The sequence below is a fragment of the Oryctolagus cuniculus genome, chromosome 10, assembly GCF_964237555.1.
Source record: "Oryctolagus cuniculus chromosome 10, mOryCun1.1, whole genome shotgun sequence".
Lineage (NCBI taxonomy): Eukaryota > Metazoa > Chordata > Mammalia > Lagomorpha > Leporidae > Oryctolagus > Oryctolagus cuniculus.
The window spans coordinates 44,367,257-44,392,814 of NC_091441.1; the positions used below are offsets into that span (position 1 = coordinate 44,367,257).

The window sequence follows — 25,558 nt, forward strand, 5'->3', positions numbered from 1 at the left end:
TCTCTCTCTTTCTCCCTATAATTCTTAGTTTCAAAATAAATAAATAAATCTCTTTTAAAACAAAAGAATGTGCTACCAATCTGAGGTCCCTCTTCTGGGCAAAAGAATTGATAAAAATTATGGATCATTTGTAGGAATTGTTTAAGAAAATACTTTATAAAAACAACAATAGAATTAATGAAGGATGTTAGAAAAATGCACCACATAATTATTATACAAGCATCTAATAAAATAGTTTAAGAGAAATTATGCACAAACTTCACACAACATACAGCATGATGCTGGAGTTAAATTCAGTCTCTCTTTGGCAGATAATTCCAAATCACATATATTTCAATGGTAAAAGCTTTTATGTCCTGGAATTTTTTAGTAACTGACTATACTTTGCAAATATAATTTCTCAAGATAAAACTTCAGTATGACCTAATCATCAGAGTACTTTAGCTACTGATGTTGCTCTTGCTTTTAGAACCATCCATAAAAAACTGGAGCTTACAGTTTTAGTCTGTTATGAGCTGTCCACAGAAGGTCTGCTGTGTTTTCTATATCAATGCCTTTCTCTATGCATACTTTCTGAATGCTGGTTTTTTTTGCCATAATTTAACTTATGTGAAGGAATAAAATGAACTATACTAGAAGAATATCTTCCAGATCTATCAGAGACAATCTTCCCATACCTTGTAGAGTCTACTGGTTTTTATTTTGCTTCTCTCAGGAAATATCTCTTCCCCATCACTATCATAGGTCCAAAGGTTTTCTTGACCCTTTCTCATGAGAAATTCATAGAACATAATTGTTAGCAGTGACTCATGCCTCATTGGACATTCAAGTACTAAAATAGTAAAAAAATAAATTTTAGCTCCAAGATAATTTTAACTATAATTTTTAATTGTTTCTCCTATTGGCCATTTAGCCTTTCTCCATTTTCACGATTATTCTGTGAGTACTACTATGCTTGAGGCATTCAAAATTGCATGACCAAACCCTAACATTAGTTTGAAAAGTGGATCAGCAGGAAGATTGAAGAGGTGAAAAAACAGACTAAAATATAGTGATGATACTCAAATTACAAATAGTAAATTGTGCCACTGGCCCACCGCTCTGAAACATTGGAGATTATTATGAGTGGAAAAGAAAAATGTCTTACATATTCTGTGGTCTCAGGAGTGGGCCACAAGTTTGTGATAAACATGGAAACATTTAGGGGAACAGACCAGTGAATTTTCCAGGCAAAATAATCTGCTTTAATGATAACCTTCCTGTGCCAAAACTATTTTAATATACCATGAAATTGTTTAAAATTAGGCACATAGTTTATATAATTAATATTTGTTTAAAGCACTTATGGTAGGATTCATGTAATGACATGAATTATACTCATCATGTGGTTTCTTATCTTGTTATAATCCATGGCTCTTTGAGGAATGAGTGCTTTAATTTGAGAACTTGTGGCACAAGTAGTAATTATGTATCAGGGAACACAGTGCTTCAGTGATTACAGGCACTTAGAAATCAGGAGAGAGTAACACTAGACTACAGAGGAAGGAGGGGACATGGGTGTGGGTGATTCCCAAATATAAATTTAATAGAGCATGATCCATTAAGCAAGAAAGAGTGACCCTTCTCTTTTGTGCCTCTGTCTAGCATCATGTCACTCCTGGCTGATGTGTCTCAGAATTACTGCTAATCCTTGGTTTATTCACTGTCAGTGTGAAACTTGAAAAGATTGTTTTTATCATTTGTATTGAGCCACCATTTTAAGCTTTTCCTCCCGAAATATCTAGCAGCATCTATCTATTGCAATACTTGGCTGTAGTTCATTTCATTTTTTATACATTAGTATTTTTGTATATAGTTGTGATAATACTCTGTGAACACCTTCTAAATATATATATATATATATATATATATATATAAATTTTAGTAACATTCACTTTCAATTGAGGCTGCTATTTTTGGAATACCTTCCCTCACTTGAGATTAACAGGAAAAATACAAGATTTTTTTTCTTTTTTTTGATAGATCAAGATAATTATGAGTCTCCAAATATCAAATTGTGTTTTAAAATATACCTTAATTAGAAGTCAAATACATTACTGGATTAGATGTTTCATCACTTAATTTGAAATATCTACTGCCCTATAATTCCATTCTGTTATTTTGTATTTTTGAGCAAAATACTTTTGTACTTAGTTAAAAATGCTGGTATTGGAAATTTAGTTGGGGCTAGAGCTGTAGCATAGTGGGTAATGCCCATGCCTGCATTGCCCACATCCCATATGGGCACCTGTTGAGTCCCAGCTGCCTTCCTTCCAATCCAGCTCTGTTATAGCCTGGAAAACAATGGAAGATGGTCTAAGTTATTGGCTCCTCTACCTGCATAGGAGACCTCGAGGAAGCTCCTGGCTCCTGGCTTCTGGCTTCGGATTGAAACACAGCTCTAGCCAGCCGTTGCAGCCATCTGGGGAGTGAATGGATGGAAGACATCTCTCTCTCTCTCTCCCTCTCTCTCTCCCTCTCTCTCTCTCTCCCCCTCCCTTTGCTTCTCTGTAACTCTGCTTTTCAAATAAATAAATCTTCAAAAGGAAATGATTTTTTTAAAAAAAGAAATTTATCATAGCTTTTAAAATAAAGCAGGAAGAGTTTTTCTTTTTCCCTTTTCTATGTTAAATAGCATTGGACATTTCAGTTCCTTGAAGGTTTGAGAACTTCTCCCAGGATCCTATCAAGATGTGTCAGAGGACTGAGGTTTTACTCTAGTTTTAAGGCAACAGTTTGGCCTGCCACAGATGCTGGCAACAGACCTGAAACTCCAGTCAGCATGACCTTCCCGGTCACGCAGGTTCCCCTTGGCTGCAGGACTCACAGAGGTGATACTATGGTGGTCCATGTTGTATTGTAGTGGTCCATGTGGATGCTACATATGTAGGGATTTTTTTTACAGCCTGATGAACCCTGATTATAGGAATTCCCCCTATTTTATAAGAAAGTTTCTAGCACCCTTGTTCAACCTTTGCCTTGGAGTAAGATATCAGATCTGTTATACAGATACATGTATCCTTGAAAACATAGTTCTAGATAAAAAAAAAAAAAAAAAAAAAAAAAACCAACTCAGAAAAAGTGTGTGCATTATAGTGAGTTAGTCCCAATAGATATTCTTTGACCTTGGTTCTTTTTTGGAGAAAACATTTCAGTGTTCTATCCAATTTCTTCTTCGCTTTAACATGATTAATGTTTTTGAATTCCATTTGAATCAATATTGGAAAGTTACATTTTTCTAGAAAAGGTCATTTTAACAAGATTTGCAAATTTATTTTCATCAAGCCATATGAAATAGAATTTTTTCATCTATGCTGCTTCTTTAGTCATATTTCTTTTGTGTCTATTGGTCTTTTAGTGTTTAGTTTTACTTTGTATTTTTCCTTGACCTCTTGCTGAACGTTTTCCTTTTAGATATTTACCCACATATTCCAAAATTTGATTCAGTTATAAATATTAATTAATTTTGTTTTCTAATTTGTTTATTTTAGTTTTTTGTTTTATTTATTATTCCTTTTGAGTGATTTTTATAATTTTTATTTATCCACTAGAATATTCTATTTCATTCTTTCTTATTCAGTGATTGAAAGTACACTTTATTATTATCATCATGTATTTATTTGAGAGGTATAATTACAGTCAGAGAGAGGGAGAGACAGAGAGAAAGGCTTACTCCACAGATGGCCACAACGGCTGAGGCTAAGCCGGTCGGAAGCGATGAGCCAGGAGCTTCTTCCTCATTCCCCATGCTGGTGCAGGTGCCTAAGCACTTGGTCCATCTTCTGCTGCTTTCACAGGCCATACCAGAGAGCTGGATGGGAAGCAGAGCATCCAGGACACAAACTGGCACCCATATGGGATTCAGGCACTGCAGACGGAGGCTTAGTCTACTATACCACAGCACTGGCACTAAAAGTACAATTTTAAAATGCTAAATTATCCTCTGAATACAATTTTGTCAATTTTAATATAGAGTTTTCTCCTTCTGTTTTCTTTGGCACATTTACCCACTTATATTTAAAGAATGTCATTACCTAGAGGCCTTACTGTGGGGGCAAAGGGTAATAAATAAACAAATAATAATATAAATCATTATTTAGGAGGTTTTTTTTGTTTCTACCAAATTGGAAGCAGAGGATGACGGGTATTCTTTAAATTTCTGTGAAATGGTATTTGTTTAATTTGGAAAGGATTATCAAATACGATCACAGCAACTTTTGCTCCATACATAATTGAGGTGCTAATAAATTTAAAAATGATTAGTTCAACAGTTAATTATAATTTTCACATGACAATTTCTGTGTTTTTGTCTACTTCATCTTTCACTAATTATTAGTGGAATATGGAATTTCATAGAATATTCATGGAACATTGAATTTCCTATATTGTGAGTTTTTCTTTATATTTTTGGGCTATAATCAGTACATACAGGCTCATAATTATTTGTCATTTCAACTATAATTTTTATGCAACTGCAATTATCTCATGTACATTATTTTGAACTTAAAATACCTCCTGCTTTTCTGTATAATATGCTAATTTGATTTTGCATTTTAATATCAACTATTCTGCCTTATTCTTTACTTTTGCCTCCAGTCTCCTTTACACAAGTATAATAGTAATATTTAGAGTGAGTGATTTTTTCCTTTTTAACACATTCTTATTTGATAATTCCATTATTGCTTCTATCTGTTTTAATTCTTTTTATGTTCATAGTACTTTTATGCTTTTGTTTATTTATTGTTGGTTTATTGGCTGTTATAGTTTGATTTTATTGCTGTTAGAAATAGATAATGGAGACCTTCTACTTTTAACCATATCATTGTTTTTAATAAATAAATATATTCTTCTTAAAATGAAAGTACAAGTTGAAGATGTAAGTTTAAAAAAATTGCTTTGATAGTGAAAGAACCCTGATGGAACAGTGATGAGGATGTAGACTTAACAGAAACATGCCAAGTTGGATGTGATATGTGAAAAGAATAGAATACAGGAAGTGATACAATTCTGGCTGACTGGAGAAAATATGGTAACCTTAACAACAGAAAGAGCTTTTGATGGTTAGACTTGCTGACAGGATGATTTGTTTGGGATGTATAGATATATAAGAGATTATATAACTCAAAACAAATATCCACTAACTCAGCATATGGAGGTACAGTTTGTGAGAAAGAATGGAAATAGAGTATGAAACCGAGTCAGCCACTATATTGATAATTAAAGCCATGGGGGCACATGAATGCTTTGAATAGAGGTGTTTGAGAACCGAGTAGCAGACTGATGCACTGTTGTCTCAGCTCTTTTATATTCAGCTGGGTGAATATGAAGCTCCCACTCTGCAGGCCACGTTTTTCCTGGCTCTAGAGTAGTCTCTGCAGAAAGGACACTAAAGGACGAGTGAAAGTTTGAAATAGGAAGAGAAGTAAAGTGTTACTTTCTGGTTACTTCCTGTCAGCTGATGAAAATCAGACAAAAGGATCCCCCTCCACAGAAGCCTATGTCCAGGCTCACAGAGTCTGCTCTTCAAGCCCAGAAACAATAGCTTCAATCAAGAGGCCTGAGTTTCTGCTCTACAGAGAATAAACAGTGCCAAGTATTATCAAAGTGAGTCACTTAATTTGACCATGTGGGAGCCTTGGTGACAGAAAGAAGGGTATAAGTTGATTGAGAAAGGTAGATAGTCAAATATAAAGGTGAAATGGGCAAGATATGGAAAGAAATAGAGAAGATGGTTTTAGAATATTTTTGAGAGCTTTAGTAATAAAAGGAGTTTGTATATTTTTGTTTTCAAATTGGAAACCCCAGGTATGTTTCCCAGTAGAAGGGAAAGGGACAAATTTGACTTAGAGATTGAACTATATGATGAATGATGCAATTCTGCTTAAATCTTTGTTTCCAACTGGAATGTTGGTGAAGCTTTTTAAGGAGAGAATAATACCTCATTCATGTGAGTAAATCCAGAATCTGACACAATGTCTGGGACATAATAAGTCCCAAACATTTTCTGAATCAAAGTCCAAATTATGTGATTCAGCTCCTATAATAAGTGAAAAAGTGAATTTTATATGTCAGTTTATTTTGGCAAAAATACTGTTCCCCAGCCATCTACCCACCTTTCCAACTACTAATTCATCTACTTTTAAAATTTATTTTGAAGTCATATGCTGAATATGACTGCGCCAGATTACGCATGTGTTAAATGCAAAGAAGCACCTGCTTTCAAAGAGCCTCCCTGAGCAGTGGGAGAAGAAACAGGCACCAGTGAATTAACAGGACATATAGTGAGTGTTTTTCTTGAATTAAGTGGATTTATCTGGGACCAAGGAAGAAGGATTTGAGGGAAATCTGACAAGGCTTTCTAAGTAGATATAGACAGAACTAAGTGTTGGAGGATGAGACTACTTCAAGTAGCTGAAACAGAGGAAAGGCATGCAGGTACAAAAAATCAGTGTACATGTAGGAACTTCAGGTAATTTACAATGTTTGAAGACCAAATCCATACATACAGGCAGAAACCATAGCATGAGGAGTGCATGCATACAAGTAGAAGTCACATTATGAAGGCTCTCAATGTCATCCTAAGAAATTTGTGTCTCTATATGTGAGAGTGTGAATAACTGATCAGAAAGCTACCATAGCAGCTGAGAAAAATCCTAGGAAAATTAGCAGGCATTTCCCTTGATCTGTTGTTTTACCATGGTGTGGTGCTAACAAGCTATAGGTGGCCTGAGACTGATTCCCGTCAGCACCCAGAGTTGAGAAGCACCTAGGGTGGCTGGAGATTAGACTTAGAAGTCTCTGCCATGAGACAGCCTTGTCTGTTTACCTCCAGTTGTTAAGGTAAATATTTCATTTTGTATTTATTCTATGACATAAAAATGATTGAATATCATTGTGTTTACTAAGTTGGAGAGGAATAATGATCCTGGATGAAGCAAACTAACGGGTAATTTATCAGTGAAATGATGAGGTTCTAGTGACTGGTAAGGGAAATTCCAGAGTTTTTTTAGTTAGTATAGGAAGAATTGATGACGCTTTGGGTTCTGATGGTGAGAGGGGTTCTCTAAGTATGCAGTAGGTTTCTGACTTGGACAACAAGATAGCTAAGGGTATCAGCATCTCAATACAGGTATTATAGGTTGAGGAATAGATTTGAAACTGCATTTAATTGAATTGATATAGAGTCTGATGGAGGGCATTATTTGGAGGCCAGTGTCCTGATAAATGTAAGAATGTGGAACACAAGAAACAAGCATTGAGTGTAGATATGGTTGTGGAAATTATTAGCATGTGCATTGTGGCAGAGGCTTCAGGAAATCTTAAGAACACAGTCAGCATAAGAGGAGGGATCCAAACAGACCTGGTTGGGTGTGTATGAGATAGAAAGGGGAATAAAAACAGAGGAAGCAAAAGGCTCAGAGGTTGTAGTTAGAAAGTGAGGCATCAGAGTTTAAAACTTCAAAGTGGTGCCATTTTAGATAACAAAGTCAGAAGGGTGACCATCGGTATGAGTGGTTAATGGAATGTGGAATTGAAGTTAACTTGATTTGAGTAAGTCCATAAATTCTAAGATTAAAATATTGGAAAGGTCATCGAGATAGATATTAAAATGAAACAGAATGATGCTGGAACAAGGGATAGACCGGAAGAAGAGATTGTGTCCCATGGGCCAGAGTCTTCATTTAGTGTGGAAAAATTACCAGAACTGTAAAAAAAAAAAAAAGCTATAGTGTTATTGTAGATATTATATTCTTTAATCAATATAAAATTAAAAGCAAAAAAATGTATTTATGTAAGCAGGGAGAATGATGGTTTTCTCTGCAAAAATGGAGAGAAAGGGTTGTGTTAACTAAAACTACACTTTCTGGTATATGGGACCTCAAGAAACCAGTATTCTCTAACTCAGGCCCAGATTTAGCTCATGGAAATAATTGCATGTAGTGCCTTTTACCAAAGGTGGACTACATCTGAGCTTCTTTAACAAGGAATGATACTTCGAGAATTCATATATGAAAAGGTTTAAACTAGGACAATTGTTCAGTCCAATTAATAAGTATTTATTAAGTTTCTGCCACATGAAATAACCCATTCTTGATACTGAGGACTGTTGGGATAAAGCCTCATCCTTAACTCTGAGAAGCCTATCAGCCTAGCAGAAGAGAGAGAATTAGAAACGTCTTTTCAATATGATTTACTAACCAGAGACAGATTCAAAAGGGGAAGGAGTAGTTAAAATGAAACATTCAAATATTGTTGCCTCTCATCAAAAATTTTTTTTAAGATAGGAAATGAGTTCCTGGGACACAAAGACTTGATATAGTATTGCCCCGCCTTTATCATCAATAACGGTGTCAACAGAATTATATTGTGTCGTAAGGTATTGTAAATATGCACTTACAGATCAGGGTCTCTAATCAAGAATTTTTTTTAAAAAAGTCACATAAAACCAGCTTAGCATTGCTCAGTAACATAACACATTTTTTTCTTAATCTTGGTTGCTCATATAATTAAAAGAATCTTCTGTTGTCCACCTTCCTTTACATTATATCTGTCTTACATGGGTTGTTACCTTCAGGAAGATCACTTGATCTTGCTTTCAGAAAAATGAATTTAATGCTGCATATATGAGATATCTATAGAGTTATATTATTCACAAGCATAGATCCTAAAGTGGTCCACCAGAGGCAGGAAATTATTGTCCACTTCTGAAAGTTTGTAGTGTGTTTTTGTTTCTTTAAGCTTTTCAAGGGAATTGGAACAAATGAGAGAGAGAGAGAGAGAGAGAGAGAGAGAGAGACAGGCTAGCTCTCACTTTGTCTTTAATGAGTTATCAGTAGCTCTCCATAGAAGTAACAGCACCATGTGTTCCCTGTTAGAGTTACAATTCTTGAATCTGGCCTTTTGCTCTGACAAATATAACAAAAGTGACTTGCTCAGTGTCCTGTGGGGAGTGTTGTTAAGATTACCCAAATAGCCCTCCCACTGTCTGATTTATTTGCTTATAGAGAACATGTGTACCTGACTCCTGAGGGAGCTGCATATCTCAAATTTGGGTGCCATGATAATAATAACAGTTTGAGAGAAAATGAAATAGGCTATAAAGAGAAAGGAAATGGAATATATAAACTATTGTACAGTGTCATATTCATTTTCAGTACTATATAAAATAATGAAAATGTTTTTCGATAACCTTTGTTGATTTTTATAATGTGAAACACACTTTAGGGAAGAAGACAATGTATAAACCAAAAAAAATTAGTAAAAATACTTTTACCTATTGACTCCAATTTCTGTATTATTTCTCATAAATTTAGATTAGAATTGAATGCTGAAATGGCACAGCATTAAGATTAAAAAAATTTGCCCATCTTTAGGAACTCTAAGTTGCTCTTTCAGGGTTCAAGTGCCAGGATTGTCTCTGATCAAGAAATCCAGTGTGGTAATCAGCAGAGACTTTATTTTCATAATTTTGCAGTTGGGGGACTTAAACTTAGAGATATTGAGCAAGCCTTTTCCACAATCACTCAGCTTTCATGTTGTACATCTGGGATTATTTAGGGGATCTTTTCCCGTACTCCGTCTCCCCACACACGAATATCCTGAAAATCCCTAGTAAACAGGAAGCAAGTAGGGTAACAGTACCGTTTTCCACAAGTGCTCCAGTGGCCTTCCACAGGTCATTTCTTTGGGTACTAGGATCAATCAAGAGAAATCAAAAAGAACTCACAAAAACTCCAGTGATTAAGTGTCTCTCTGAAGTTAAAAGGTAGACAGAATCTATACAGATTGTTCTCACAATGCTAATTGCTACATCGGGCTTAAATTCGAAAGGAAACCTTTATCCAGGCACATAGAACAAAATACCTCCCATTTTCAGCCTTTTATGTCTCAACACTGCAGCCATTAGCTGTGGGAAGAGGGGCAAATTGCACATGCCAGGGAGGGGATATTGTCATACAAGATGAAGGCAGAGGATGCAGCAACAGAATCTGTACCTGTGATTTGTGGGCATTTGCGTGCTCAGTTTTTAACATCTTGGCCTCTGGTGGCATTGTACCTATGCTACCCAGAGGTTAAACAAACTGCACAGGCAGAGGGCTCAGCCTCCACGAGACTTCTCTCATTTCAGATCCCAGCTGACTACACATTCAGGGAGTCCCGACAACTACCCTCAGTTTCAGTGATGTGCTAGAAAGCTTACAGAACTTGGGAAAATGCTCTGTTTATGGCTGCAGTTTTATCATAATGAAAGACTACAAATTAAAATTAGCCAGGGAAAAACAGCACAGTCTGCGAGGGTTGTAAAGGTGGATTCATCCTTTCCCCACACGGAGCCATGGCTGACATTACCTCCTTTATGCCGTGAGGTGAAAATACACACAAAACCATGGCCAGCTAGGGAAGCCTTTCTTCTCCTGGAATTTGTTACACATTGCTCAGTTGGCTGACCTTTCATCTCCAGCCCCTCCTGGGAATCTGGTTAACCATCAGTTCCTCAGAGCTTGAGAATGACATCTATTTCCCAAAGTCCCCATAAATCAGATTGTTAGGTGGTCTAATGGCTAAATCCCCAGACAAGTTAAGATATTCCAGGAGCCTATGGATCACCTCCCAAAGGGGAAGAGCAAAGGCCAGTTCTCTCATTAGGCAAGGTTAATTCTATACCAGTCATGTAATTGCTTTAGGACCTATACTTAAATTTGATATCTTGGGACATAAGTCCTTGCCCAAATCCATGCTCTGGAAGACATAGACCTATGTAGAGTTGCATAGATCTTATATTCATAGTAGGAGAAAGGAAAATGATAAAAAAGTAATGTAAGTTGTTACATATATAATGAATATACAAATAGTCTGGCGACCTAATAATCTATGGTCAAGTATGACTTCTTGGTAAGAAACTATTTGAAGTGTTGTTACAGAGGCTGTGGTAAGAGGAGAGTATATGAGGAAGACTAAAAGCAAAAATGTATTTGATTCTGGATGATAGGAAATAAATATACCTGAACTATGAAATTCAGGAGAAAAACCAGACTTCGCAAGAAAAGAGATATGGAATCAAGTTATGGACAATGTTGAATTTGGTGCCCGCAGTTCATTCTCAGAAGGAGAGATCTAATGGATAATTGAATATAAAAAACTAAAATTTTCTGTTGATATTCATGGTAAACTCTGCCTTAGCACTGGTCCCTTTTCCAGTGAAACATTTCTGACTGTGATGAGCTATGTTGTCAACCTTAGCAAGAAAGGTATGAAACCCAGGCAGGTTTATGTCAGAGTTCCAAATATTTAGGTAAAAGATTAGACAGTAACTAGTTGATCATATAGATTCATGTGTGAATTGTGTATCATCGAGAATCATATATTTTATGAATCTTCTCTTTAGGTCATTGAAAGAGTATTTTTCATTTGTATATTATCAAATATCACAGGAAAAGTTAAACCACCAGAGAAATGGATCAAGAGGACCATCATCCTGTAAAGTGACAATCTTTTGTAGGAGACGTTGTTTCAATACATTTGTAAAGATTTCATTGGCGGAAAGAAGAATGCATGATTAACAAGTGATAGAAAGTACAAAGATCTAAGCAGGGAAAAATATACAAGTGTGCCGAGTTTGTTTTATCGGATGGGGAAAGTGTGAATGGTGTGTGTGTGTGGGAATTCAGAAGTTAGTGTTGTTAAAAGTAAGTCATTAGCATTTAGGAGTTAGTTCAAATTAGAAGCAAGCATTGTGGCTGGCACCGTGACTCACTTGGTTAGTCCTCCACCTGTGGTGTCAGCATCCCATATGGACGCCGGGTTCTAGTCCCGATTGCTCCTCTTCCAGGCCAGCTCTCTGCTGTGGCCTGGGGAAGGCAGTGGAGGATGGCCCAAGTGCTTGGGCCCCTGAACCCGCATGTGAGACCAGGAAGAAGTACCTGGCTCCTGGCTTCAGATCAGTGTAGCTCGGGCCATGGCGGCGGCCATTTGGGGGTGAATCAACGGAAGGAAGACCTTTCTCTCTCTGTCTCTCTCTCTCACTGTCTAACTCTATTTGTAAAAAAAAAAAAAAAAAAAAAAAAAAAAAAAAAAAAGAAGCAAGTGTTGACTTGCCCTGGAAGATGTGCCAAGGGATTTAATACATACATACATACATGCATGTGTATGTGCATGTGTGTATATTACATAATGCATATTACAAGTACACACACACATTGCTTGCTCTCAATCACCACTTCTCAGTAGTTAACAGCATCTGATGGCTCCTGATTCTAACACTGATTTCAGGATTTACCAATTTCATTACCTTTTGCAATTTGCAATTCAAATATCTACTCTTATAAGAAATTTTCCACTGAGTGTACAGTTATTTTAAAGATCATATGAGATATTCACAAAGCTCTTATTCCATAGCCTGGAATATTTCAGTTCCTGGGTACAGGAGTTAATATATTGCTTAGTGCCAGGATTTGAATTTTTCTCTCTCTAAAACTCATGTTGAAATGTAATTGCCACTGTAATAGTGCTAAGAGGTGGGTCTTTTCAAGGTGGTTAGGCCATGGGTTGGATTAATGTCTTTATAAAAGGGTAAGTTCAGTCCCTTCTTGCCTGTTTGTCCTCCTGCTTTCTGTCATGTGTGATGCAGCAAGAAGGCCTTCAACAGAACTTCCCAGACTCCAGAACTGTGAGAAAATAAATTTGTGTTCATTATAAATTATCTGACCTCCAGTAGTATGTACAATAGCCCAACATTGAATGATATATCTAGCATGCAAATGAGGGAATATGTTCAGGCTCTAACCATTGTTTCACTCTATCAGTTTTATCAGTTTCTCTCATATGAAAATACATTTATAATTTTACCATTTTGAATATTTAAAAGTTATCTGAGGCATCTATAATTATATAATATACATTATACATACACTCAAAGATGTGTGCACAGAAAGAGAGAAATTGAAGGAGAGAGAGAAACGTTAATTTCCAATGCACTAGTCCACTCTGTAAATGCTCTCAATGGCCAGGACTGGGCCGAGCCAAAGCCAGAAACCAGGAACTCAGTCCAGGTGTTCTCATGTGGTTGGTAGGAACCCAGCTACTGGACCCACCACAGCTGCTTCCCAGGATCTGCATTGCAGGAAACTGTAGTCAGGAGCCAGAGGTGAATATCGTACCCAGGCATTCAGTAAAGGGCACTAGCATCTTAAATGGTGCCTTAACCACTAGGCCTAACACTTTCCCCTAACCATACTTTGAAGGTATTACCAGCTTCTCTGTTGTCTTTGAAAATTAAAATAACATTTTATTACTTATACTAATAATCAAAATAATTTTACATCAACATACATATTTATGGAACTCTATTTTTGCCTTGTCCATGGATCTCATTTTTATTCTTATTCTTGGAAAAACATTATTTGATTACCATTTAGAAATACACCTACTGAGGCATATACACACACACACACACAAACATACCGAATCCAATAAATATTTGAAAGCTAAAAATTAAAAATTTGAATTACTTGTGAATATCAAACATCTTCAATGTGCATCTGTGGAAAATCCTACTACAAAGTAAAATTTCCAAAGGAAAATGGATCTGTAAAATTATATTTTGTATAGTATATTACATTGATTTCTGAGAAAATACTTATATTGCTGGTTCTGCATCTGTTCCTCTCAATATAGAAAATAGGCAACAGATAATTCTTAAAACACTTAAAAATATGTTCAAAGTTAAATTATCACTGAACTTTTAAAATATATGGGACACAATAGATGGAGCACTTCTCTCTCTCTTTTTCTCTGTGTGTATAACGCGGCCTTTCAAAAAAAATCTTTTTCTTTGAAAATACATGGGATGGTGTTTTCTTTTTTCCAGAAAACATTCTCAAATATTTTTATAAACATTTGTTGAGCTTCAGGGTAAAGTAGACAGTACATTACTTAAATATAGGTCTTGCCTCCCATGAATTCATTACCTAATTGGGAAGCCTGACATCAAAATATGCAGTAATAATAAACTGTGGCAAGTATCTGCTTTGATCTCAAAGGTCAGAGAAAGAAGGAACTCTGGAGCAAGTGATGTGGTTTCCTAGAGAGGTATGGGAAATATCCAAGAATAGCGAAACATTAACAAAAGTATTGGTAGAGAGATTTTGAAGTCCAAGGGTGTAATGCTGCCTGAAACAATCATGCCTATGATGTTTGAATAGCACACCTTAAAAAGCTGAAATAACCTGGAGGAAATGAGAAGCAATCTGTTGAGTGACAGGCAAAGTCTATCTGAGTAGAAGTGCTGAGTATATTGCTTAACTATTGGGATATTCAGTGAAGGCAACGAGACAGCAGTGACCAAGAATAAGCAAATGGATTGAAAAATGAAAAGGAGGCACTCAGATTTCAAATGATGTTTCACAGCACATTTTTCCAGGGACACCAATCTTCAGGTCAGAATGATGGCCTCTAACTATATTCACCTCTTCCAATATGAAAGTGGAGCAGGATATTTTGTAATATTTCCCCCAGCTCTGTAATTATTCAGTAGGGGATCAGTGCTTAACTACATTGAATGTCTATGTTGGAAATATGCAAGCTATCTCAAGTTTAGTACACATTTAGAAAGTGTAAGCTTTTTTTTTTTTATTGCTTGAGAGGCAGAGTTACAGACAGAGAAAGGGAGAGACAGAAATAGGATTTTTGATCCACTGACCTGTTCCCCAGATGGTTACACCCAACAGAGCTGTACCCATCAGAAGCTAGGAGCCAGCAGCCTCTGCAGATCTCCCATGTGGGTACAGGGGCCAAAGCACTGGGTCCATCTTCCACCGCTTTCCCAGGCCACAGCAGAAAGCTGGATTGGAAGAAGAGCATCCGGACTCAATCCAGTGCCCATATGGGATGCCAGTGCTGCAGATGAAGGCTTAACCTATTATACCAGAGCACCGGCCCCTGTAAGCTTTTTTGATTGATTATTTTAGTGCTAACTGCATGCACCTAGAGCAAGTAGTTGTTGAAAATATAAATCTACTGGGGCTGTTGCTGTGATGTGGCATGTGGGGCCACTGCCTGAAGTGCCGGCTGCCCAACTTTCCAAGCAGCTCTCAGCAATGGCCTGGGATAGCAGTGAAAGATGGCCCAAGTCCTTGAGCTCCTGCACCCAAGTAGGAGATCCTAAAAGAAGCTCCTGGCTCCTGGCTTCGGATCGGCCTAGCTCTGGGGCTGTTGTGGCCATTTGGAGAGTGAACCAGCGGATGGAGGATCTCTCTCTCTCTGTCTTTGCCCCCCCCCCATATGTATATAATCTGCCTTTTGAGTAAATAAATACATATTTTAAAAATTTATCTAGAAAACTATATCATCAAGCTAAAGATATAATATGTGAAAAACTTGAAATTAGTTCTGCTAGTATTTGTGGTCTTAGAAGCATCTCTGTTTCAGTAGGACAGTCCTCTTCCCTCAAATTCTGCCCAGCTGCAGAGATGGATAGATAATAGATGTATATATAGATATATCCATTTTCTTTACCTAGTCATCAGCTGATGGACATCTGGATTGATTCCATATCTTAGCAAGCACACTTTTTAAAGGTTTGTTTAACTTCCAGATAAAGTCCATTGCAAATGATTCTAATATTAAAATTGTTTCCCACGTAACAACAATATGCCAGTCATTTAGCCAAAATGGGATATACAGTGCATTTCAGTTTGACTCCTAGCAAAGTGATGTTCCATATGTGCTTTCCTGTAATTCAAATATGAAGATCGAAGGCAGGGCTGGCGTTGTGGCATTGATACGTTAAGCCTCTGCCTGCAGTTCCGGCATCCCATATGGGTGCTGATTCATGTCCCAGCTGCCCAACTTCCAATCCAGCTCTCTGCTTCTACCTGGGAAAGCAGTGGAAGATGGCCCAAGTGCTTGCTGCACCCATGTGGTGGTCGAACTAGAAGAGGTCTTGGCTCCTGCCTTCAGATCCACTTAGTTCCAGCTACTAGGGCCAATCGGGGAGTGAACCAGAGGATGGAAGACCTCTCTATCTAACTCTGCCACTTAAAAAAAATAAGTAAATCTTTAAAAAAAAAAAAAAAAGGAATAGGACTAGCTGTTAAATATTACTGGCAATGGGTAGAAAATGAAAATAATACATGCATATATATGAACATTAATGAATATATAATATATAAAATATTCATATAAAAAAGAACAGTTCCTAAGACTCATATCTGTAATATCTGTAATTGTATGTCCATGGTTGGTATTTATAACTAGATTCTTCTAATAAATTCTGCCCTCAGGAAGCCCCTCAACTTCTTGTTGCTTTTCTATTGGGGTGCTCAGATGTTCATTTTTATATGGTTTGTATCATTAGCCATTTTGCCTGTGTTGGTTGTAATTTTCTAGTTGCTTTTATCACATTTCATGGAGAACTAAGCAATGCCCCAGAAAAACTCCTGAATTCCACACATAATCTTCTTTATTTGTGTTGTAAGTTCGTGATTGGACTTCTTGAGAGTTCTGTTAAATTGCCCTGGCTGCTAGACCATTGCAACTCTTTCTGTGTTGATTCATTGGCCTGAGAATCCCAAATGACCAGCTGGAAGTTTCAACCTCAAATTCAGTGTAAATCCCCAGCCAATTTAGTAAAATTAAAAAAAAATAATGCGTAGTCTGAGAAATCTTCTCTTATAAACCAGGCAGATTTATTTTCCTTCCTGAGGAGCTAATGAAAGAAAAAGTGACAATCTCAACACCCAAGATGAGATTACACAAGGACACCCGGGGAGGAGATGCCTTCTACCAGGGAGGCAGCTGTAGGTCTACAGACTTTAAGCACTACTATGTCCTGCTTTTGTTTCATTGCTCATGCAGAATTAGAGCCTGGGCTCTTACAGAGTCCTTGTTAACCATATTTTGGTCATCACGTGTTATTTTCTCAGATAACTAACAAGCAGACAATGCTGGATTCATCTGGACTTAGAGGAATTGGTCTGAGATTGGTTGTCACTATTATACAATAACTGCTACAGTATTGCTATTTCAGATGAAAATACTCAGTGAAAAACATCTGTTTTGCTTTGTATGACTTGCTGTTTTAAAAATCAGGATAGTTCTGTAATAGAAAAACACAGTGATACATAATTGTAAACATTTTGAATGGCAACTGTCAAGTTTTATTGTATAAATAAATGTAAGTGCTATGCATTTTGAAATAAATCAACCTGTGCCTATTACAGTACTTGGAACCTATTAGGCAATCAATAACTTCTCAGAGCCATGACTGAATAGGTTGAAATACAGAATCATTGTGGAAGTTAAAAGATGAACTCTGCCACCTTGGAGGGATTTGCTTTTGGTATTGGTGATGGTGGTGGTGGCAGCAGCGGTAGTAGTTTTTTTTTTTTTTTTTTTTCTTCAAACTACTTATTTTCTCCCTGTAGGGATAATCAATATGGTGAACCATCAGGCTAGAAAACAAGTTTTTGAACTATTTATCCATAGATATTTTAAGGTGATAATTTCTTAATTAAGATATTTCTTAAATTTCACAAATAATACTAAGTCCTCCCTTTCTTAAAGGTATTCAAACATTCTTTAATTTTTTATCAATTCTTCATTATCACTAAATGTACTAGATTTCTCTTTGTTAGAAACACTTACTATGAGTCTTTGTTCATTTTTATAGTAACCTTCCACCTTTTCCTTGAATTTGAAAGATTCTTTTGTTTTCATTTCTAGGGGAAATGATTATATCTCAGTAGATTACACAGGTTAATGCTATAAATAATATAAATCAGATGCCAGAAAAGATAATAAATTCCATGGTATTATATTTTGGAGTATTCTTTTTTTCAGGTTTGCATGCATGCAAACATTTAAAGCAATATGCACCGTGTACCCTTGCCCCTTTCACTCATTTCTGCATTCTCTCGTTTGTCAAGGGAGGTTCTTTACTTATTTGTTTTTAAAGCAAGACTTTTGCTGTCACACTGCTTACTCTGGAAGAGATTGGGGTTTTCTCTGCTCACCCATCCTTGAAATTTCCCCTCTATATTTCCCAGTTTTCCCATCCTTGCAGTAATTGTGATGGAGGATGAGTACATTCCTCTTTCCCAACAACCTCCCAAATGATTTCTTTGAGTTGCAAGAAATTTCCGGAAAGGAGAGAGCTGAGGAATCATGTGCTCTGCACATCCATCTCAGGAGAGTTGGTGGTGGGTGTCTTCACAGTGTTTGTTTTTTCATACTTTAAGGAGAAAAAAATTGTCCAGATCTCTACATGGGTCTTTCTGATCTCATATAGATGTGAATTGACCCTTCTATTGTGCTTCATTTGAATGCAACTAGTTACAAGAGGCAGTAACACTGCAGCGCCTGATCTGATTAACTGTGAGCAGGTTAAAAACCCTGAATAGTGGCCACTCTGCTCCTTGAAAACTGTGTGTCTCTGTGTGTTTTAATTTGTAATACCTGATGGTGATAACTGTACGTATTTTCTCATCACTCGTTTAGTGAAGTATAAAATGGTTCATGGTTCACTGTTACAGAATACACTGATTATATCTAGTTCATCAATGCTGGGAACCTAAATGGAAGCCATTGATTTTTGAAATATAATCCTCTGTGATTCTAAGTCTGTGATATTTACCCCAAATATAGACTAGTGTAGACTTGAATAAGGGCACACTTAACTATCTTTGGTTGCAGCAACTTTCCATTTTAAATTACCAGGTCCTTCTTTTTCACATTGGTGTCTGCCAAAATTATTGACAGTAATGCACATATGTTCAATTATTTCTCATCCCAATTTTTTGGTCCAATCTTTACTGCTTATGTAGAAGTATTGATTTCACTTGTTATCGTCCCTTGTAAATAGTTATGCTTTTGTTTGCTTCTTAAGTCATTCTTTCTTCTCTTGAGTAATGCTGTTTATTTTATGCTGTAAAATATTTTACTATATGTCACATGTAGATGGCAATGGCATTCCAATATAAATAAATCACCAGTCCTCTTTTCAAATGGATATCTACGAATATAACAAAAGAGGATAACCCGCTGTATTCTACAGTAGTGTGTAACTCATTGACATTTGTGGCAGACTAAAACAAAATATAATACACATGGAAAAATAAATCTCCATGTAATCTTTTTTCTTGTTGTTTAAAATCCAAATCAAACTTCAGCTAAGAGGAATATTTCTATTAGTAGTAATTCAATATATTACAGAAATATTAAGATGTACAATGATTCTAGCTTAGAATAAAAATAGAGTACAGGTAGGTTTTTAAATATTAACTAAATCATTTTAATAAAGGATTAAATAGCACATGCTAAACACACCCCCAAAAATATTTTTTGTTGAAAATTCATAGCAGGTACTGTTGCTTCCTAAAGGCTATCTCAAAACACATCATGAAAATTCTATAGATCAGAGTGCAATGAAGTAAGAGTGAGTAATAACCACTGACTAGAGAAACTTGTAGAATAAATCTATTTAATTGCATATTTAAGACAAGCTTTGCTTCTGGGGGGGGGGGTAAAGCAGAATGCCCTATCACAAACCCAATAGTGCCAGTGTCAGTGAGCTGTGTGAGTTGTCTCTATGGGTTGTAAATTGGATCCCCTCAGTGACCAGTTAATGTTTTCTGTATTTACGGCAGTATTTCTGTTTTTTACAGCCACCAGGGCACTTTGGCAACATAAAAATTTAAAAATAATTTTTAGCAATCATACCGTGCCAATTTTTTATAGTTAAAGGGGCTCATTTAAATTGGAAAACCTGCTAGTCTGAAATTTTCATCTGAAGGATTACCACCAGCCAGAGCTACTTGTCTGATGAGGGTTTCACATGGCTTATCTAATGTGAAATCTCCATGTGGTATATAGTTTCATTAAACGGTGATCAAGAATACATTAGTTCAAAACAAGAAAAGGCAATGGAGCTTAATCCGCCAGGCATCTTGGCGCAACAACTTTAAAAGAGTTATTGAAGTGAAACAATTTGAGAATTAAAAGTCTTCCACTTATACAAGACTCCTGTCAAAAGCCTAAAAGTCAGCTTTCCTTTTTCTGTTTTCTGTTTGTATACCAAAAAAAAAGCCCCTGAAACAATATTTTGATTTTTGTAAAGGCAATAAAATGCATATATCAGTGAAATAACCTAATCCATTAAAAAACAGATTTACAAATATAGGAAAATAAGGTGGCTGTTGGATAATGCAGAACTAAACAGAGAAATGGATTCTCTAGAGAAAAATATGTGAAATATCTGTATGATGTCATAACAGACTTATATGATTTATATTTATTAGAATTTTAAGAACAATATTATTAGCTTATCAGACTTAGAATTGAACACTAAACCAAAAATTCATGTTTCAAATACAGTATTTGCACTGATGTTGTTATATACCTGATATCCATAGATGAATATGCCCAAAATGTTAATATTCATTTAATATAGAGAAATCAATAGTACTGAATGATTTTACAGTTGCATTAATCTATTTTGTATAGTAATGTATAATTGGGTAATAATTAAGCAAATATTTATAAAATTAATTTGATATGTAATATTGACACTTATAGTGAGAAACTCTGCATACATTCTTTTGATCTAAATAGTCATTTTCATCCATTAGCACTTGATGAAAAATGTATTAGCGTATGTCAGGAAATCTCATCTCCCAGCACCAAAGACATGAAAGATTTCTCATATGTTTTAACATAAGGTAGAAAGATTGATGTTTTGAAGTGTTATTTCATATGTATTTTGAATGAAGGGTTTGAAATATGTTATATTGAACTATAGTGAAAAGACAAACATAATTTGACTTCTCAAATTTAATCATATTGTATTACATTAGAAAAATTACAATAACTTTATGTAAAAGAATGGTTTCTGGAAATATCTGCCACTAAATAGTTATTTTTCTGCTTGTTATTCAGTTTGAATTTAAAGACACTATAAAGTGCATACTTTCCTATATTTTTCCACCAAGGTATTCCAGCCTTAATCTTGAAGGAACTGTGTCTAATGGTGTAAAGATATTTCAGGTTATGTGTTATTTAATCTGAGTTCTCTTGTGAAAAGAGATATATTCCATGATAAATCTGAGAGTCATAAACTTTTTTCAAAGTCTCAAACAATGCTCTTTGCATTTTTGCTTTTCCTTGTGAGTAACAATGATGCAAACTCAAAAATTCTGTGACATTTTATACTTCTTTTATGCACAAGCTTCAAATTTTGAGCATTTTTATTGTAGTGTATGTTGCTATTGTCATAATATTCCCTCGTTATCTGGTATAGTGTTTGCCTAAAGAATATTATAGCTTAGGAATTTCATGAGCAGTCACTTATTTTTCTTGCTTTGTCATTTGCATTTTATATTTCCCAATTTTGTTGTTGGGTAGCCTTTCAAAAAAATTAATGAAGTCCATGTAGTTGGCAGAAAGTATAGCAACACAGAATTTAGGCACTCCCTAAATTCAATCAGAGTTTAGATAAAACACAGACTATGTTAATGTATGGATGCTGTTATAACCTCCATTAATATAGTTGAAAGCCGTCAAGCACCAGTGATTCTCAGAAACATAAAAAAGTTTGTATTAAAAATCACTGAACAGTACAAAAGTGGGAACAATACATATAAATTAAATCCAATGTTCAATTTTATAAAACACCTTTCTTAAAAAAGATGGCCTATGCTTGTACGCATTCCATGTGGCAGTCAATACAGGGTTTTTAACTAGGAGTACTTACATGTTTAATGCTTTTTAGTGGTTTTTCTTTCTTAAGGTAAATTTTTTACCCAAAACACTAGTGTACTGTTACTTGCATAGTTTTAGGGGGTCCTTTTAAAGGAAGTTAGTAATAAGAATGGCAATATTTACTGTTGTCTGCATTCGAGTGTTTCACAGCTGAGCACTCCCCTTGTGTATTCAGTGACAAATGGCAATCACTTTATCATTTATCTTATGACAAATAGCAGATTCAGCCACAAACTGCTGGCCGTAGCAAACTTACAGGATGAAGTTCTTTATTGTTTATGGTTTGTGGGTTGATGTATTCATGCCTTGTTTATTTGTGAAATGAACAAAAATCAGTAAGCAGGCATGAACAGAAATTTGGCCACGCAATCAATTGTACTTTTTTTCCTTCAGTCTTCCAAGGACCTTACAAGGAAATTCGCTGAAGTAGGTCTAAGCTGTAAGCTGCCTTTAGAAAAAAAAAGTCATTAGAGGATGCACCAAATTGTGACATTATGCCCTTAAGCCAAAATAACACTGAATGGAGTTCCTACCTCGCATTAACCTCCCGAATAAGGGTCTTAAATTTGATAGCAAGCTATTGTCATAGACAAGTGGCATAGGCCAAGAGTAGAGGAAAATTACCCCACTATATTCTCAGAATTTAAGCGATGCATTAAAGCTCCCAATTTATGATGTATAATTAGAGGAAATTTGCAAATCAACTTTGTACATCAATGTAAATTATACCTGAAGTACACACACAACCTGTATTGCAATCGCACGTGTTCTTAAGACTATTACTTCAGTTTATATCACTGACACATAAGGAAATGTTGGTGTAGGTCACATTTCTGTGTGACGTGTCAGACTGAAATGCAAGATTCTGGATATTAGTGCATTAAAAATTCTAACAATATAGTAGATAAAATGTTATTTATCAATTTAAATCTATTTTGTCAAGATGTCTTTGAAAAAGTATGTGTAATTAGATTATATTTTATAATTGGCATATCTTTTCAAACCACTATGATGCATTACATGGAATCTAATGAAATGTACCAAAATTACAGATCTAATAGTGAAAAAAACCCACTAAAAAGCAAAATGCAGTTAATAGAAAGTGTTAAATTATAGGAAAGATTTTCTTCCTTTGCATAAAAGAGGACATTGTTATATGTGTATAGGAATAGGAAAAACATAGTATCTATACAAAATGGAGTAGAGTTTTTATATCTATGTCACTGGTAGCAAATCAATAAAATGAAGTAACAAAAGGATTGTTTCTCCTTTTCAAACATCTATGAAAATACGATATTTAATGTTAAACTAAATGATGGACTCATTTAATGAAACTTTAATGTTAATTTATTTTCAAGCCATATTCTTAGGAGTGTTGCATAAAAGTCATTTTATATATAGTCAAAGATAAAAGGAAAGATTATAGTCTTTAATTTGAATAGCATCTAAACAAATGTCTAAGTTCCTTAATTTGTTAATTTAAAAATCAGATATTTATTTGCATGTAATTACATTTGTTATTTACATCATGAAAATCTTTCTAACAGAAAAAAAAATATAAGAGAAATCTGTCTAGTTAATGTCCATGAAGTTTGTAGACTAGTAGTGTTAAAACTAATATTCTGAAAGGAAACTGAAGTTAGAGGTCCAGAAAAAGCTATTATGCAGCTCTGAGATTTGCATATGCTATCTGCTTGGCTCATCAGAGGTGAATGATAGTTTCCACTGCACTTAGTTACAAGCCAATCTAGATGCAGTTTTTTTGCATAAACAATTTGATTGGTAAACAGTGCTCTGCACCTCTCTGTTGAAAACTTTGTGGGAAGAATCATTATTTCGCTGTTTTTTTTTTTTTTAAGAACCATACATGGGGTATCTTTCCTTTGTGTTATATCAGAATAGACTTCAAGACAAAGGAGAATGATACACACAGAAATTTCATCAAGCAGACACTGATTTTTGTGTGTTGATTTCATATCCTACAACTTTACCAAACTCTCTTATGAGTTCCAGTTGTCTCTTAGTGGAGTCTTCTGGTTCCCTTATATATAGGATCCTGTTATCTGCAAAAAGAGATAATTTGATTTCCTCCCTTACAAATTGATTTATTTTTCTTGCCTAATGTCTCTGGCTCAAACTTCCACAACTACATTGAATAGCAGTGGGCATCCTTGTCTAGTTCCAGGTCTTGTTGGAAAAGCTTCCAACTTTTCCCAATCAATATGATGCTAGCTGTGAGACTGTCATTTACTGCCTTGATTGTGTTGATGAATGTTCCTTTTATACCCAATTTGCTTAAGGTTTTTATCATGAAACGATGTTGTATTTTATAAAATAGATGCTTTCTCTGCATCTATTGAGATAATCATATGGCTTCTATTCTTCAATTTGTCAATGTTATGTATCACATTTAATGATTTACATATGTTGAACCATCCCTGCATACCACGAATAAATCCCAATTGGTCCAGTGAATGGTCATTTTGATGTGTTGTTAGATTCAATTAGCTAGTATTTTGTTGAAGATTTTTGCACCTATGTTCATCATTGATATTGACTTATAGTTCTCTTTTATTGTTGTATTTTTTCTGGTTATGGAATTAAGGTAATGCTGGCTTCATAGAAGTAGTTTGGTAGGATTCGTTCCCTTTCAATTATTTTGAATAATTTGAGAAGAACTGGAATTAGTTCTTCATTATAAGTTTGGTAGAATTCAGCAGTAAAGCATCTGGTCCTGGATGGCTTTTCTTTTTGGGGAGGGTTTATTACTGATTCAATCCTTCCATATTGAGTATGGATCTGTTTAGATTTTCTATGTCTTCATGACTCAGTCTAGAAGATTGTATATGTCCAGGAATCTATCCATTTCTATTTTCCAGTGGGTTGGCCTATATCTGTTTGTAGTAATTTATGATTCTTTTTATTTTTTGTGGTATCCATCGTAACATCTCCTTTTTCATCTCTGATTTTATTGATTTGGGTCTTCTCTCTCTTTTTTTTTTTTTTTTAGCTGGGCCAATGGTATATCAATTTTATTTTTTTTTTTCAAAAGTTAGCTTTTCATCTCACTGATCTTTTGTATTTTTTGTTTCAATTTTGTTTATTCTCTAATTTTAATGATTTCTTTCCTCCAACTAATTTGGGGTTTGAGTATTTCTTGTTTTTCCATGTCCTTGAAATAAAGTTTATTTGGTGCCTTTCCAATTTCTTTATGTAGGAACTAATTGCTATAAACTTCCCTCTTAACATTGTTTTGCTATATACCATAAGTTTTGATATACTATTTTTTTTTTATTTTTTACTTTTTGACAGGCAGAGTGGACAGTGAGAGATAAAGACAGAGAGAAAGGTCTTCCTTTTGCCGTTGGTTCACCTTCCAATTGTCACTGCGGCCGGCACACCTCGCTGATCCGATGGCAGGAGCCAGGTACTTATCCTGGTCTCCCATGGGGTGCAGGGCCCAAGCACTTGGGCCATCCTCCACTGCACTCCCTGGCCACAGCAGAGAGCTGGCCTGGAAGAGGGGCAACGGGGACAGAATCCGGTGCCCTGACCGGGACTAGAACCTGGTGTGCTGGCACCGCTAGGTGGAGGATTAGCCTAGTGAGCCGCGGCGCCGGCCGATATACTATATTGTAATCTTCATTTGTTTCAAGAAATTTTTTTATTTCCTTTTATTTCTTCTATAACCACTGTTCATTCAGAAGCATATTAATGGAAGAAGACAAACCATAATTTATTTAATATTTTTTAATTGTGATCATTT

At 35.5% G+C, this 25,558-nt stretch overlaps 1 protein-coding gene across 8 annotated transcripts in view; it reads left to right on the top strand.

The window, feature by feature from the left end:
• CCDC178 (coiled-coil domain containing 178) overlaps positions 1–25,558 on the top strand; it is a 604,881-nt gene that overhangs the window by 242,271 nt on the left and 337,052 nt on the right. The window contains exon 20 of one of the 8 annotated variants that reach the window (XR_011379370.1): positions 5,495–5,643. The exons of 6 other annotated variants lie outside the window; for them this stretch is intronic. Coding sequence is in view for 1 of the 2 variants with exons in the window: in XM_070050340.1 (XP_069906441.1) it covers positions 5,495–5,581 (87 nt within the window). In the remaining variant the exon portion in view is untranslated. Of the gene's footprint in view, positions 1–5,494; positions 25,557–25,558 lie in introns of those variants that run through there. One more of the 8 variants, XM_070050340.1, reaches the window with a different exon arrangement.